The sequence below is a fragment of the Plectropomus leopardus genome, chromosome 5, assembly GCF_026936395.1.
Source record: "Plectropomus leopardus strain MGB_pleo_1.0 chromosome 5, ASM2693639v1, whole genome shotgun sequence".
Lineage (NCBI taxonomy): Eukaryota > Metazoa > Chordata > Actinopteri > Perciformes > Serranidae > Plectropomus > Plectropomus leopardus.
Window position 1 is genome coordinate 38,664,155 of NC_142180.1, and position 17,346 is coordinate 38,681,500.

The 17,346-nt window shown below is 41.6% G+C and overlaps 3 protein-coding genes across 6 annotated transcripts in view; 2 read left to right on the top strand and 1 right to left on the bottom strand.

Annotated features, from left to right (window-relative positions):
* Nucleotides 1-2,231: 2,231 nt before the first annotated feature.
* LOC121941088 (growth arrest and DNA damage-inducible protein GADD45 beta-like) lies at nucleotides 2,232-4,273 on the bottom strand. The gene is made up of 4 exons (XM_042483807.2): nucleotides 4,022-4,273; nucleotides 3,710-3,811; nucleotides 3,371-3,593; nucleotides 2,232-2,860 (listed from the first exon to the last, which is right to left on the bottom strand). Exons 1-4 carry the CDS (start codon nucleotides 4,063-4,065, stop codon nucleotides 2,747-2,749), a joined length of 483 nt encoding a protein of 160 aa, XP_042339741.1. The 5' UTR covers nucleotides 4,066-4,273; the 3' UTR covers nucleotides 2,232-2,746.
* A 5,193-nt stretch (nucleotides 4,274-9,466) lies between these two features.
* On the top strand, nucleotides 9,467-16,297 carry LOC121938137 (uncharacterized). 4 transcript variants are annotated; one of them, XM_088078200.1, is made up of 10 exons: nucleotides 9,471-9,601; nucleotides 10,017-10,103; nucleotides 11,169-11,357; nucleotides 12,060-12,248; nucleotides 12,918-13,148; nucleotides 13,686-13,817; nucleotides 13,910-14,050; nucleotides 14,452-14,592; nucleotides 15,146-15,182; nucleotides 15,912-16,292. In XM_088078200.1, the coding sequence occupies exons 1-9, from the start codon at nucleotides 9,560-9,562 to the stop codon at nucleotides 15,179-15,181; spliced, it is 1,188 nt and encodes a 395-aa protein (XP_087934326.1). In that variant the 5' UTR covers nucleotides 9,471-9,559; the 3' UTR covers nucleotide 15,182; nucleotides 15,912-16,292. The 4 variants fall into 4 exon arrangements, with proteins under 4 accessions (XP_087934328.1, XP_087934326.1, XP_087934325.1 ...); XM_088078199.1 differs by having other exon boundaries at nucleotides 13,907-14,050; nucleotides 15,912-16,237; XM_088078201.1 differs by having other exon boundaries at nucleotides 12,954-13,148; nucleotides 13,907-14,050; nucleotides 15,912-16,225.
* A 191-nt stretch (nucleotides 16,298-16,488) lies between these two features.
* The window catches only part of LOC148189625 (cocaine- and amphetamine-regulated transcript protein-like), a 3,887-nt gene continuing 3,029 nt past the window's right edge, over nucleotides 16,489-17,346 (top strand). Inside the window, exon 1 of the mRNA XM_088078203.1 lies at nucleotides 16,489-17,346. This exon is cut by the window's right edge and continues 512 nt beyond it. The gene's annotated coding sequence lies outside the window, so the exon portion shown is untranslated.

Below are 17,346 nucleotides of genomic sequence, written 5' to 3' on the forward strand. Positions count from 1 at the left end.
GCCAATAACAGCTCTTTAAAACTAAAAGAAAATATTCATCATTTTCTAATGTGTTGATTTTTAATTATTAGAAATCTGAAATTTGTGTTTGAATTGCAAATCACAAATCTGCTGCAGGTTCAGCTCCCACCACAGAAGAAGAAAGTCAGTCCAACACACACACACACACACACACACACACACACACACACTGCAGAGAGCACCATGGAAACCGAGGTGATGTGAAAATCTCCGCCAACACACTCCTCATGTAACCATCTTCCTCCTGCAGCCATCAGCCTGATTTTGGACAAAAATATGTGGACGTCCCTGCAGATTAAAATAAACCCTGCGGGTGTTTACGTTACGTCTTTTTGCAGCATTTTAAAACAGCCGAAGCTTGTTTTTGATCCAGGAATATTTTCAGTTTCCAGTCAGCTCATCAGGTGTGATAAAAGCTGTCCTGCAGGGTTTACATGTTTTTGCAGATAAAATGTTACATAAGTACATGAAAACACTAGAGTGTGGGGAAATCTGCAATAACAATGTCTTTATGAGTTTAACTGAGGTCATCAGTTTTCACACCACAGCGTCAAGTCAGTTTTTAATTTACAAAGCACCAGATCAGCACCAGATAAAAGTTGTTTCAGGACACTTTTCATACAGAGCAAATCCAAAACTAAACTTCAGCTGTGCTCAGTTGTATGAAATTATTCAAAGAGAATCAGCTACATAAAAATGTTGGAAACTGATTTGATATATTTGACATAAGGCTGCAGGTCAAAAGAAAACATTAGAGGACCGAGGACTGATCCCTGTGGTGCTCCGAGTGCCAGAAAACAAATGTCTAAAACACCAATAATTAGATTTTCCTTTGCTGGAAGTTATCAGACCAATAAAAACAGACCAAGAACAACATACTTATGGCCATTTAGTGTATGTGTCACCTGGATAATCAGAAACACTTTTAAACAAATTCATTTTGATCTTATTTCTTATCTACATATCGCCGCAGTGAGGCAAATGTTTGGGATCAAATATACGTCGAATCACAGTCCGTTCAGCAGCTTCGTCAGTGGATCAGCTGTTTGTGACGCCAACAGCAACTACCGTGGAGAAAAGAGCGAAACTCCCGACTTCCACCTGGGAGCCCGCCGTTCATTTTACTGTGTGAAACCAAAAGTTAACGAGTTATTTTATGCAAGAACTATACTTCCATCATTCAGCGACGTAAAATCAGCCTCCCAGACCATCTTTTTGATATTATACTTTTTTAAAGCTCACTTTGTTATTATATTGCTTTGGGTATTTTAAAGATTATTATATATTTTTTCTTTTTTACCAATATGAAGGCCTACTTATTATTATATTACATTGTGTGTGTGTTTTTTTTACTGATGCTTCGTGTTTGCACTCTTTCTTTGAATAAATGAATAAAAGGATCATCTCGTTTTATCTCAATGATAATGTGTTATTGTTTGTAGCATGTTGCATTATTATGTTACCTTATATTAAATTAGTATTATAACAAATGTACTCAATTTAACCCTTAAAGGACTGTTTGTCTCATTTCAGTCTCTTTTCATTCTCCATGTTATGATAACTGTGTGTGTGTTGATGCATGTGTCCTAAATGTAGTCCAGATTGTGTATCTGAGTGTAATCAGTGAATTTGCAGCTCAGCTCCTACAATAAGTCTAAAATACACTGTGGAAACTAAATAGTTACATTCAGACTGTTCAGGTCCAAAAATGCTCCATTGAAACCCATTCAAACTGACATTTTTGATCCCACAGCCATCAGAGCAGAAAAACAGGACTTGTATTATTTCTGGGTGTCATTCTGGGCTTTTGACTCTGAATTTGTCATTTTGACTATTTTCCACCTGATGAGGTCATTTTGACCATATTTGGCATATGGAGGAAATACATGCTATTTCCACTAGGTGACCTGTCACAATCAGTGTAGCTGCTAAAGTATGTAGACAGGGCTGTCCACATACTTTTGGCCGCGTAGTTCTCCCAGTTTTTTCGGAGACGTTGCTGTCGGTGCAGTTTAACCTCAGCAAGCAGCAGAGAGAATCTGTAATCTGTAAAAACACTCCCACACACCTGAATGTTTTCATCTCATTTCTTTTAAAATGCTGTGACTCAGCTGGAGTCATCACTGTGAGGATGACTCACACACACACACACACACACACACACACACACACACACACACACACTCCCGGATGAACCACTCAGAAATCGATTGTTTCTCCTTCAACAATAATTTATTCATCAGGTTAAATAAACAGGTGGGTTCACTCCTTCATATATTACTCTGTTCCTTTAAATAAGCAGCTGTGTCGTCGGCGTCTGACGTCACTGACAACAGGAAGTAGAATTAAAGTCCCCAGTTCATGTGTGAGCGGACAGGTGAGCAGAGCACCTGCAGCTTCACCTGCTCCAGCTCCTCAGTTCATTGGCTCGGTCATGTGACATCCAGCAGTCACGTGACATCTCACTGAGACTCTCTGCAGGCCCAGGACCTGACGTCAGTCCTCCCCTCCTCTAACGGAGGCCCGGTCCGGCCTTCACGACTCGTCCGGTACCAACATCCCACGCGCCCTGGCCGATCAGTCACCCAGCAGGAAGGCCCCGGGTCGCTGCGATCCGGTCGCTCTCGTCACTCAAACGCCGTTATCCGTCTTCAGCAGAAGGACGGCTGTTTGGACTCGTTCTCACCGCTCCGTAGCGGTCTGACTCGGTTCGGTCCGGTTCGGCTCAGCGGTCCTGCATCTGCAGGCAGGGGACCCACTGGTTCCTGCAGCGGCTCTCCTCGCAGAAGCTGCTGATGCTCTGCAGGGCCGAGGACTGCAGCGGCTGCACCGGCGGGTTCTGCAGAAACACAACGGAGACGCACCGTCAGATGACCGCTAACGTCTGTTATAGTCTGAGCTCACTACTGTCTGAGTTTACTTAGAGCCACGATCAGGGCCACGATCAGGGCCACGTTAAAGAAAAACAGCCTTAAACTTTAGGTCATAATATTAGTCACAGACTGAGACTGAAAAGTCGAGTGATATGAGATAAAAAGCAACAAAGTATGAATAAATTATTAGAAGTGATGATTGCATGGTCAACATTAGAAGATGAAATCTTGAAAATAGGCTAGCTGCATATAAAAAGAGGATCCTACCATATTACCCAACTCTCCATCTCAGCCTGAGACTTCTCAATCTCGTAACAGTACGATTGTTTTTCTTGTAAATGTACGATTTTAATATCGTGACATTGCGATTTTATTCTCCATATCTAACATCATTTTTTCCGTAACGTGGCGCTTTATCCTCCGCGGTGATTTCTGCATGAGCACGTGTTGCATCAGACGGAGGGAGGCGGACTTACGGTGACAAGGATGCAGTGCAGGTCCCGGGGTTCGTTGCCGTTGCTGTCCTCGTTGTCCTCCTCCAGCAGCTGAGCGAGCCGCCGCATCCCGGACACGCGCAGGATGTTGATGTCGTTGTCGCAGCAGAAAGCCTGCAGCAGCGTGAAGTGGATCTGCAGCGCGATGTCGTCCTCATCCTCCTCATCGGTGGCGAGGACGCACAGGACCACGCTGTCAGGGTCCCTGCAGGAGGAAGGAGGGGGGGGGGGGCAGACCCGGTCAGAACATCGTCTCATAATAATAAATAATAATACATCTGATTAGTGATGGTAAAGGCTGCAAAGGGAAACCAGACTTACACATTCATGAGCTTGGCGGACTCGTAGACTCCCACAGTGAGACAGTCCTGCTCCTGAGCCGCGACCAGCAGCTCCTCCAGTGCCTGACTCACCGTCTCCATCCTGCAAACACACACACACACACACGGTCAGAGATGTGCTCCGCGTGCTGCACAAAGATACACTGACACCTCAAACATCTGTTCATAAACTCTGGATCCGTGTTCACACATGTGATCCGGGATCGGAATCTGGTCAACATCGTGATCTGACACTCGTGCTGCTGAGTGCCAGTGCGTAATTACGCATCGCTACCGGCCATCCGTGACTTACTTTTTTTCGGTGCTGTTGGAGCCGACGACCTCTTCCAGAGTCATGTTGAAGTCACAAAAATAATCCACAAACTCCAGGATAAGAAGAAGAAATATCCACAGCGCGAAGGCTGCTGCCGTCCCGTTAAATTCCCGGAATAAAGTCCCAACGAGCGGTAATCCAGATCGGTGCAAAGATCCGTCCAGAGTCTGGAAGAGCAGGTTCAGAGTTAGAGTCCGTACGCTGTGAGAGTGAGGAAGAAGCTCTGTACCTCCGAAAGCAGAAACTCTCTGTGTTTATACTGCCTGTGCGCGGGGGGCGGCACCCCGCCCGGCCACGCACCTCCTGATTGGCCCGCTGCTGTCAATAGATCCCCCGGACTCTGCACCCATTGGCTGAATGCGCTGCAGACGTCGGAGACCCCACGTGGGGCGGTTTCGGAGAATCCCCCCGCCCCCTCCTCTTCCTCCTCTCCCAGTTTGTTTACTGGGAGTTTTCTTTCTGCGGAGGAATTTCCAGACAAATCTCCCCGCGCGCCTCCTCCCACAGCGCGGGATCTGCCCCTGCTGCACGAGGACAGCTTCACCTGGAGCTCAGCCGCACCGAGAAGAGCCTCCACCGGACTGCAGCCGCAGCGCGCCCGAACTATCCCGAACACACACGAACACACTCGAGCACCCAGCAGTGACGCATAAATTCACCCTTTTTCTTTAAATGAGCTCGGTTTTTCTCCTGTAAAGTTTCTGGTGATTTTTTATATTTTTGGTGATATTTTTAATTGGCAGTTTTCTTTTTCTTTTGATTTTTTTTTGCTCTTTTTTCATTTTTATTTTAAAATATTTGTAGTGTTATTTGGGGTATTTTATAACAATTTTCTTTTACTTAAAATTTAAAAATTCAAAATTATTATAATAACGCCACCGGGAGCAGGTGACCGGTCCGTGCCAGAGCACGAGCCCGGCAGGAGGCTGTTTTTAAGGCTGCCGGTTGAGCAACAGCAGAGTTAAAAATAAAAGATGGAGAGGAGCATTTTGATAAACACGAGGAGAAATTCACGAGACCATCAGATGACACTTTGGTTTCTGTTAAATTTCACACGCGAAGTGCAAAAGTCTGAGGCTCCAGGTCAGCTGCAGCTCTGCAGTTTTGCAGCTCTGCAGTTTTACAGCTAAAAATAAAAACTATCACCTTCTGTTATTTTTCTTTGAATAAACGCAGGCTGTCAGCGTGCAGCAGGTCGCCTGGTTCATGTTCCTGCAGGCCTCTGTGGTCTCATGTCCTGACCCCCCTCCCTGTAGGGCTCAGCGGGTCTCTGACGCCCCCCCGCGGCCCCGCGGTGTCTCTGCAGAGGTGAAACCAGCAGGACATGTAGGAACACGCTAGGACTCAGTGAAACCGGTTCCCCGAAGTGGGGCACAGGCAGAGGGGGGCTCCCGGAGGGGGCTGTTGTTATGGGGGCCCTTAGGGTCTTTAGGGGGGTTTCAGGGTCCATTAAGGGGGTTTTGAGTGCGTCAGTGACACATGAAGGAGTTTCTGCAGCTTTTTGAAGACAGTTTCACAAGTTTTAAAGGTTTTCTGAGGGAAGCGCTGCACACATTCATAGAAAACAGACCTTTAACCCTTTGAAACCTAGGCACATGGACTTGATTTCTTTCTGAAAGGAAGAAGGTAACAAGCAACTTTGGAAAACACAACCTAGAAATTAAAAAAAAAAAAAAAAGCACTACAAATTAGCTGAAAATCATCCCCAAAAACAAGGAAATGGCCTGACAGACTACATTTCTTGCAGTCTGCTGGACATTTACTGCCTGGTATTGCATTTTCCTCACGTTCTTGAAAGAAATCAAATGAGGGTCCAAAAGTCAAAGTACCTGTGAAAGGCGCCTCAATGCAGCACAACAGAGTGATGTAGATCCAGGTTTCAAGGGGTTAATAATCAGATCGGTCGGACACAAAAACCTGCAGGTGCAACATTTCATATTTTATGACGATTTATTGATATGGAACCTGCAAGACTTTTTAATGCATAAAAGTACATTTTAAGGCATTTCTAAGGTAAAACATTAACGTTAAGGGACATTTAGGGTCTAAAACTAAAGTATTAGGTGTAAAATTAAGTAACAAAACCCTTAAGTTTGAGAAGCTTTTGACTGAAAGTGTTTGTTTTCTGGGAAGAGTTTAAGGGCTTTCAGATTTCCTCCTGGAGACTTTGAGTGGTTTTAAGGTTTTAAGTCTCTTTAGTGAGTTTAATCGTTTATTTTAGAGTTAATCGTGTATTTAAACAAATAATAATGTGCAAAATGAAATCAAGTTTGATTAGAAAGTCAAAGGGAGAAACAAAACTGACTGAATTCAGTCCAAATAAACACTCTTCCTCTGCTGATGAGGACGGATATTTCCTCTGATCCTCTGCTGCCACCTGCTGCATTTTCCTCATACACAGAAATTCTCCTTTGAAACCTGAAAAAAAACCGTGCAAGAAAGCAACGAGCAGTTTAACAAGAGATGGGTTTTTTTATTTTTTTTTTTTAAATGTTTATTAGTTTTATTAGTTTGGAATTGAATTGAAATTTAAGGACCGTTAAGTATTTCAAGATATCAAATGAGGATCAGGACTGTAAAAACTTTATTGATGCTTGTTTGATTGAAGAGTTTATTTAATGTATAAAAAATTCGGAGGAAGTTTTCCTGCTGTTGGTTCTCAGCTTCTTTATCTCTAATTTGATTCATTCAGTAAAAAATAATTCAGTCACATGATTTGATTTGATTTAAATCAGAAGTTGTTTAAAGGGTCACTTTTATTAACCCTTTAAAGCTGCACATTAATGACCCTCTAATGACGACATGAATCCAAAATAAATCCATCAAACTCTGAAGAGCTTCACAGAGACACGGAGGCGTTGCTTCAGTGATTGATTATTGATGAGGTATCAGCAGTTAATGAGGGTCAAACTGCAGACTGATGGGGCTCATTAGCAGCCAATCACGGCGCTCGTTAATGAAAACACTCATCACATGACCTGGTGCAGCTCTGATCAAATCAATCAGTGATCCTGATCGAAACTGCCCATCAATGAAGAGCCAATAACCGATCATAGCTGATAGAAACTTTTAAAACCAAAAAGACAAAAATAGTCACATAGCATGAAAATGAACTTCAGTTAAAATTTAATCAAGTTTAAAATCTTTCAAGCCATTAAACAAAAGTGAGCGTTTTTTTTCAGCTGTAAAACTTAAGAATAAGATGATTTAAAGATGCAAAAGTAGAGTTTAAGGAACTGTAAATGCATAATAATTAAAATTGTACTCTTTGAAACAGATGTCTCTTTTCTTTTGCTGCTTTCAGATGCTTTTAACACGTATTTTCACCTTCATATTCTGAGCATATTGGGGCACTTTCCCTTAAAAACATAAGGAAAAAAGGCAATGAGCAGCTATGTAAATATTGTTCCACAAATTTCAAGAAATTAGAAATTAGAAAAAAAGGGAAAAATATTCAGGGAAATATTTATATTTAATTAGATATTTAAAATTAGGTTACAAACTTTATATATTTTAAGCATTTATTTCAAGTCTTGTTTGACTGGATTTTCAACTTTCTTTTATTTGTATATTTTGCTTTTTGTTGTTTGTTTTTCTTTTTTTAATTTTATTTTTCAGATTATTTTCTTGTATTTTTTTTACTAATTTCTTGAAAATGTTTTGTTCTTTCTTTGTTCACCCCATTTTTTTTAACCAAATGAGGCCAGTTTGCTCAGGCATTAAAGGGTTAAGGGTCTTTAAGGTGTTATTTGATATTTTAGTGTCTTTAAATGTATAAAATTAAACAGGCTTTTATGGGGAAAAAAGAAAAAGTTTGATAAACTATTCAGTGATTTAAGTGAACTGCATTTTTTATGAGAGTTTTCAGGAGTTTTTAAAGGATTCAGTTCTGGTGTGAAACTCGTCATCAATCATTCGAGTCTGTAACAAAGTGTCGATTGATTCATTGATGAGCGATCAATTTCATTTTATTGAAGTTAACACATAAGTTTAATGAACTGATTCACGGGGAAAAAAGAAAATATTCAGGTGGTAAATTTAGTTCCAGCTACTGTAAAAACTAAAATATTGATACAAGATTTTAAAAATATTCCTGTCAGGTCTTAAATGATGAACCAGCAAAAACGAATTTATGTTCAGAGCTTCAGTTTGACAGTTTCAGTTTGAGCGACTCTGTTTTTGAGTTCATGTGAGACTTTTAATCTCTCAGATCATAAATCGCAAGATTTAAATTCTGAGAACTTTTAATGTGAAACTAAATGTCCCTGTCATTAAGTTTAATATAACATCCTTAAATCACATAAAACATGTGATTTAAGGATGTTGACAGTTCTTTATTTATTATTTTTAGTTTTTTATGATGTTCATTCTGCACTTTTCATTTTAAGAGGCTTAAAGCATAAAGTCCTTTTTAAAGGAACTGAAGCAACTTTTATGTATCTGATTAAAGCTTAAAGGAGTCAAATTCAAGTTTAAGGAGCTTTCAGGCAAAGTTCAAAGGTTTTGTAAAAGTGTAAAATTGAAACTTAAGGTGTTTTTAAAGGTTTTTAAGATTAAAAATGAAAATTTAAAGTATAAAATGGTGTTGATGTTTAAAAGGTCATAAAATTAACATTCATGGGATTTTAAGGTATAAGATACGTAATAAAGAGTCTTTTTAAGTATTGAAATTAATTTGAAGTGTTTCGAGGTGAAACAGTGAGTTTATTGAGTGTTTTCCTGCTGCGGATTTAAAACATGTTCAACTCAAACTTGTTAAACTGACGAACAAACCGAAGCAAACTTTACAATCCACAAACCGACTAATTAGTTTAATGATTTTACAATACACACATCTGATGCCTAAATGTGTGTGTGTGTGTGTGTGTGTGTGTGTGTGTGTGTGTGAGCTCTCCTGCTGCTCCACACTCCCTCAGTCTTCAGTCTGCAGTTTTTCCTGCAGCTTCATTTCCATCTCACACGACCTTCAGTCTTCAGGTTTATAATCTGCGAGCTCATCTGACTCTCACAATACACACTTTTTCCTCCTTTAACAGTCAGACACACACACACACACACACACACACACACACACACACACACACACACACACACACACACACACGCACACACACACACACACACACACACACACACACACACACTCTCAAATTCTCACCTTAATAGATATTTGATATTTGGACTGATGTTGGTTTAAAAAAATAATTTATGTAATTTTTGTAGTTAATGTCTAATATTCTTTAACGGTTGATTTTGAGAAGCCTATTTTGTGCGTAAAGCAATACGAATGTGTGCAATATTAAAGCGGACCCTAAGGGTTAATACACTGTAAAAAATTAAAAGAAAATAAGAATAATTCTATTTTATTTTTTGTCTTACTGGAAAAGATTTATTTTGAAAACGTGACCGGACGCTCTCTCGCTACATCCGGGGACCTTGACGCAGGTGTGTCGGTGTGTTCCGGTGCAGTCTGAAGTTGTTACCTGAGAAGATGTTTTCTCCGCGGTGAGGTCAGCCATGATGGAGCCGACGGAGAGCACGAGCGGACCCGCGGAGCCGGTACGCTTTCATTTATTGAACCTTTATTTCGTGACGGAAAATAACGGAAATGTGACCGCGAACCGCAGAGCTAACGTTAGCTGCTCGGTTAGCCGCCGCATTTCCGACCAGCTAGTTTCCGACCAGCTAACCACCAAGTTAACGACTAGTTAACGTAACCGGCCTCCGGGCAGGCTCGCGGGCAGGCTGGGGGGCAGCTCGCGGGCAGGCTGGCGGGCAGCTCGCGGGCAGGCTGGCGGGCAGCTCGCGGGCAGGCTGGCGGGCAGCTCGCGGGCAGGCTGGCGGGCAGCTCGCGGGCTCCGGTTCGGGCGCAGTTTGGTGTGAATGTGAAGGTTCAGCGGCGGTTTGTGGGGTTTAGTTCGTGTGTTAGCTAAAGTTTAGCTGCTTGCTAACAGTGAAATGGTCGTTGCGGCAGGAGGAGACGCAGACTTTCATCTCTGCGGCTGAAAAACGCCAAACTTCACTCACTGCGGCTTCTGACGACGCTTTGGACATTTTAAAGGTCAGTTTAACGTTTTATTTCCAACACTTTTATTATTTTTGATTTTTTCCAACTTCTTGTTTGAATAAAATGATTGTAAAACACGCTAAAATGTGAAGACTAAAAAGTTAACACAATAAATAATTACACCATCATTTCATCTATGTCAGAGTTTGTGTGTGTTATATTTTAATTGTTTAACTCTTTAGGGACCATTTTTTATTATTACACTCACCCATAGTCGTCTGTGCACAACGTGCACTTTTCAAAATTAAGTTTGAAAGAATATTATGCATTAATAAATTATTTAACTACAAATGTTGTACTTTCATTGAGTTTTTTTAATTAACCAACATCAGTCCTAATCATGAATATCAAATATTTATTAATTGTTAGAACTTTAACCCTTTAAATGCCAGGTCTTTGTCATGATGCCGCTATGTTTTTAGATGAAATAATGAATGATGTCTGTCCTCCTCCTCAGTGTGTGAGTGTAGCTGCTGACAGTCTGGGATATGTCAGTGTGTGAGTGTAGCTGCTGACAGTCTGGGATATGTCAGTGTGTGAGTGTAGCTGCTGACAGTCTGGGATATGTCAGTGATCAGCAGCTACATTGACTGTGACAGGTCACCTAGTGGAAATAGCATGTATTTCCTCCATATGCCAAATATGGTCAAAATGACCTCATCAGGTGGAAAACGGTCAAAATGACAAATTCAGAGTCAAAAGCCCAGAATGACACCCAGAAATAATACAAGTCCTGTTTTTCTGCTCTGATGGCTGTGGGATCAAAAATGTCAGTTTGAATGGGTTTCAATGGAGCATTTTTGGACCTGAACAGTCTGAATGTAACTATTTAGTTTCCACAGTGTATTTTAGACTTATTGTAGGAGCTGAGCTGCAAATTCACTGATTACACTCAAATACACAATCTGGACTAAAGTGGACGGAAGAATAATTATGGAAGAATAGATTCTGCTCTTGAAAGCACAAACGTGGCTTTTTTATGGAGTCTGTTTGGTCCTTTTCTGGCACTTTTGTGAATAAATGAAAAACAAAGTTGTATTTTTGTGTTTTTCTGTGCAGGAAGTTAAACTGACAGAATCTGTAGCCTCAGAGGAGACGGACAGCAGGGAGAAGCCGGGGCAGGACAGAGATAAAGACAGACGGAAGGACGGGGACAAAGACAGACAGCAGGACGGGGACAAAGACGGACAGACAGATGGACAGACGGTCTCTCCGCCTGCAGCTGAATCCTCCCGTGCAGACTCAAAGGTACTCAAAGACAGGTCAGAGTGTTTTGGGGTTTTTTTGGGGGGGGTGCTGGAAAAGTAATGGAATTAGTAAATATCATGGAAAGTTTTGGAAAAAATCCTGGAAATCAGCTGTGTGTAGTAAAGTTTCTGTATTTTCTCTCCTGAAACTCCATCTCTCCCTGTTTTCCCACAAGGAGCACACAGCTGTACATGGCAGCATTTTATGTTCATGTTTTCAGTGATTTTACAGAAAACCCTCAGGCCTGCAGCTTTGGAAGGCACACTTAAAAATTCATGGTGATTTTCTTTTTTTTCTTTTTTTTTTTTTTTAAAGTTTGGCAATTTTTGATAGAAAACTTTTTAAAATCGGCATTATTTTCGTTATCTCTTTTTTCTGCTAATTCTTATAGTATTTTTTATTTAATATGTTTTATTTTTCATTTTGTTTGATCAAGAAAAATGCTTTGGAAGGCATTTTTTCCTCAAAATTTTTTTTTTAAATTGCCAATTTTTTTTTTTCTTCCTATAAACGTTGAGCCAGAAAAACCCCTTGAAAAAGTATTAATTTAAGGTAGCAAAGGTAAGTAGTTGTGGTTCCATAGTTAGACTCAAGCCACAAGATAAAGATTTTAAAAATATCTGACAACTTGACTAATGATACAAGCTGTAAGGAACATTGTGTGTGTGTGTGTGTGTGTGTGTGTGTGTGTGTGTGTTTCAGTGGGTGGTGGGCGCTCAGTGTCGGGCGGTGTGGTCGGAGGACGGGCGGGTGTACCCGGCGACGGTGGTGTCTGTGGACGGACAGCGCTGCAGAGTCCGTTTCAACGGCTACGGCAACCAGCAGGACGTGGAAGTGAGTGCGCTCCGAAGTGCAGAAGGCGCTCCGCAGACACACGGAACAAACTCTCAGGTAACGAAGTTTCCCCTGACCTCCACAGGTCTGCTGCCTTTAAGTCACCGCCGGTGCATCTGAAAGAGATTTCACCTGTTAAAAACCTCTAAAACACACAAAAAACATCTTATTATTGCTGTTATTATTACTGTTATTTCTTTTATTGTTACTGTTATTATTTCTCTTATTATTACTGTTATTATTTCTCTTATTATTACTGTTATTATTTCTCTTATTACTGTTATTTCTGTTATTATTATTGTTATTACTGTTATTATTTATCTTATTATTAGTTATGTCTGTTATTATTTCTCTTATTATTACTGTTATTGTTTTTCTTATTACTGTTATTTCTGTTATTATTACTGTTATTACATCACGGGGTGAAACTTCAGAAGACCATGGGATACAGCAGAAAGCAACATCAAATCAGCACAAAAAGCTGAAAAAATGCACCCGAACACACCGGCGTCTCGTTATCTTTGTGTGGTATCATGTGAGGGTGTGTGTGTGTACTTGTATGCTTGCGTACTTGTGTACTTGTGTACTTGTGTATGTATCATCTGTGTGTATATTACAGTGTGTGGTATTGTATACAAACTCTGGTTTAGAAAAGCGTTTCAGAAATAACATTTAGTATTATTATTATTATTTGATATTATTATTCTCATTATGAACCCTCTTCAGTCACGTGACAGAGTCTGTCTGCCGTCTCCGTGTCAGGAGTGGAGACCTGGCTCTCGGTGTCGGGCCGTGTACTCGGAGGACAGTCTGGTTTATCCGGCCGTCGTTCTGTGGGTCAAAGGTCAGCGCTGCCGCATTCGCTTTGATGACTATGACAACGAGGAGGAGCAGGATGTCAGCGGCCTGCTGAGCCCGGACGAGCTGCACGGACCCAGCAGAACCTCTGCAGCCAAGGTAAGGACCTGGACCTGGACCTGGACCTGGACTCGGACTGAAGTAGTTTAAGACGTTTGACTGAAATGTGTGCTGCTATTACAAGATTCATAATCTTGTTGAGCTCTTTTTTAATCTGAGGGTTTTCCAAAATGTTTTCTCTAAAAACAAACAAACAAACACAAACAAACGTGAAGAGGGACACGAGCGTCACGAGACATGGCTCCATAATTGGCAAGAAATTGGAAAAAATAAATAAAATGATACAAGAAAAAAACACAAAGACAGGGAAGAAAAAAGAAAATAACGTAGTATATAGTTTAAATTGTTTTGCAGCATGATTTTAAATATATAAGTAACAGAGTTATAAATAAAGTTTTCTGAAAACCCACTTTTTTGATAATATCTAATAAACCCCAGCAGCTAATTTTCAGATCAGTTCCCTTTTAGTTTTGTTGTAGTTTTGATTACCGTTTGCAGGAAGTTTCCGGACAGGTTGCTGATTACGTTCATTCCCGTGTTTTGAAAGCTTTCAGTTATCCCTTGTTGAACCTGCAGGGCGGCTCCTGGAGGTCCAGCATCAGCGCCAGTAACCTGGACTGGAAGAGGAGGAGGGAGGAGAGAGGAGGAGGAGGAGGAGGAGGAGGAGGAGTGGGGGAGAGGCAGCCGGCGGAGAAAGGAGGAGCAGAGGTACGTCAGTGTTTCGCTTTGTGCTCTTTAAAAGCGAAATGAAAGTAAACCGTGTCGACGTCTGTTTTTGGTGTTTTTCTGCACGTCAGCAGGCGAACGAGAGCAAAGTGGAGACGGAAAACGAAGAACAGAAGAAGAGAGGAAACCAGCAGAGAGACGCAGCAGAGGCACCGACCAATCACAGCCTCCCTTTCTTCCCTCCGTTTCCTCCTCCTCCTCAGACGGGCGCCGGGGTAAAAATACCGCTAAAAAAATCAAAAATCAAAATATTTATAACCAAACTCCTACATATTGATACTGAAAGGCTGAATATTGGTGCTGCACTAAAAAGTCATGAAATATGCAAGTAGTCATTTCCAGGCCTGGAAAAGTCCTGGAAAAATCCTGGAAATGTGTAAAAAACTGTGTGAAGCTGTTGGTCGATACCCATCAGTAATATGCATGTATATATATATATATATATATATATATACACATTCAAATAAATAATAAACAGTGTGCTGAGACGTCATAAATCCAGCACGTCCGGTCTTATCGTGTTATTGATTTATTAATTTAATATCAGCGTATTGATCTCCAGTCAGCACCTCTCAAACTGGATCTGACTGGTTGTCTTCTCTCCGTCTGTCTTCAGGGCCCCGTGTCCTTCATCCCTCCTCCTCCTCCTCTCTGGACGTTTGTGGGCAGAGATCCGGGCGGCTCCGCGCCCGTCGACGCCTCCTTCAGCATGTTGATGCTGTGGTACATGTGCGGCTTCCACACGGGCAGCTACATGGTCAGTAACACATGACGGGACCCTTTCACACCCACAGCCAAACTTTCGCTTTTTACTTTGAAGGGAGAGTTCACCAAAAACTAAAATCCAGTCACTATCTGCTCCCCCACACGCTGACGGGGAGTCAGCTGAAGTTTTATATCCCACGAAACTCTGCCGGAGGTTGACGGGGAAACGGTGTCACGTTTATCTCCCAAACAACTGAAGCAAACGGCGCCCGGAATTCAAACGTTTAGAAAATACTCCGTTTCTACATTTAAAAATCTTTTCATGAAAAAGGTTTTTCATGTTGTAAAATCTGATGAGACGGCGTGTCAGATTATTTTTAACGACAGTTTCCAAACTTTAATAAGAAACTCTGCTGATTTGACTTCATAACCTTTAAGCTCGGCTCGTGCAGATTTTAGAGATGTGAAGCTTCTGAAACGCAGAGAAACAACATCAATAATAAATCGATCCACTGCAGAGCTCAAAGAGTCAATGTCCATTTACGTCGTCTCTGTTCACGAAAACTTTGACCGTCAGTCTGACCTGATGTGTGATGATGTTTCAGGCTCAACAGCTGTTCAAGTCCAACTCCAAAGACTGAGGTACGAGCTACACACACACACACACACACACACACACACACACACAGAGGTATACACACACACACACACACACACACACACACACACACACACACACAGAGGTATACACACACACACACACACACACACACACACACACACACAGACAAACACACACACACACACACACACACACACACACACACAGAGGTGCACACAGGTATACACACACACACACACACACACACAGAGGTACACACACACACACACACACACACACAGGTGTATACACACACACACACAGGTACACACACACAAACAGGTACACACACACACACACACAGGTACACACACACACACAGAGGTACACACAGGTATACACACGCACACAGACAGAGGTACACACACACACACAAACAGGTACACACACAGACAGAGGTACACACACAGGTACACACACACACACAGAGGTACACACAGGTATACACACACGCACACACAGACAGAGGTACACACACACACAAACAGGTGTACATACACACACAGGTATACACACACACACACAGGTGTACACACACAGGTGTACACACACACACAGGTGTACACACACAGGTGTACACACACAGACAGAGGTACACAGACAGGTACACACACACACACAGGTATGCACACACACAGGTACACACACACACACACAGAGGTACACACACACACACACACTGATATATTTGTTGTGTTTTTGTGCTTCAGAGCCAGAGAGCATGATGGGAGGAGTGGAGGTGGGCGGGCCTTTGTTGTGTTTCTCTCTGAGACGTCAGGCAGGTTTGGTTGAGAGTTTGGGTGTTTCTTTAAATCGCTCTCCGTGTTCACTTTAATGCTGTTGGTGGACGTTTGCTGATGAGCGGCGGGCCGCAGCAGTCTGCGCTCACACGTTTGAATGTTTCTGACTTTCCGTTGACTTTCTGCGTTCGCTCGCCGAATCGAGACTGTTGAGAATGAAATGAAGATATTTTGAGGAGAAACGTATTTTGTGATTAAACAGAAAAGCTGTAAAACCCTCCTCTCGACGTGTCCGTCTGTAAACGTAGGTCAATATTTGCAGGTCGGGTTCGGGATGAATCGGTTTCTGTGTGTCTGAACTTTGTCTGACCTCGCCGGCGAATCAGCCGGACTTGTTTGCTAAATGTCGACCTCGTCAGTCAGACTGTGAGGAACATTAACGCTTTTTATGTGCTTTGACGTAAACGGTGACACCCGCGGACCCTGAGGCGTCACGCCACTTCCTGTCAGTCCGAGACCGCGTTCTTAAAGGGACATTCCCCCGAAACACAGACGGGCTGCAGGAGCCCTGATGTCACATCGGGTCTGAAAATGTTGAATTGGTCTGAAACATCGACAGTAAACTTCAGGTTTTGCTGTTTTTCCTCAGAACTAAAGAGCGGCGAAAACTCGATTGACTTTCAGGGTTTGAGCGGTCATGAAAACCCTGGAAAATATATGCAAATAGCAATTTCCAGGTCTCGACAGTTTTTGGAAAACTAAATAAACCCTCAAGATTTTAGATTTTTTTTTTCTCACAAACCTGTTTAACAACACAAAAAAATTTTAAGAAAAAAAATCTCTATTCATTTTTTGTAAAAATCATCAAAATGTTTTAAAGCAAATATAATTCCCCAAATTTCAAATCACCAACTAATGATGAAGAAGTGATGAGGACGTGGACGGTTGGTTCAGACTTTTATTTTTTATTTTTTTTAATTATCTGTAAAAAGTGTTTGAACGCTGCGATTTAGTGTCAGGATTTTTTTTTGCAAAGATTGAAAAGATATTTTACATTAATATAATTTTCTACTTTCACTGAGGTTATTTTTAACCAGCATCAGCCCAAATCATAAATATCAAACATTCATTAATTTTCAGAATTTTAACCCTTTAACTGTCAGCTTTTTGTCATGATGTCACTATGATTTTAGATGAAAAAAAAACCACAAAAAAAGAATAATTTTCTGATTTTTGCTGCAGCTGCTGACAGTCTGGGATATGTCAGTGTGTGAGTGTAGCTGCTGACAGTCTGGGATATGTCAGTGTGTGAGTGTAGCTGCTGACAGTCTGGGATATGTCAGTGTGTGAGTGTAGCTGCTGACAGTCTGGGATATGTCAGTGTGTGAGTGTAGCTGCTGACAGT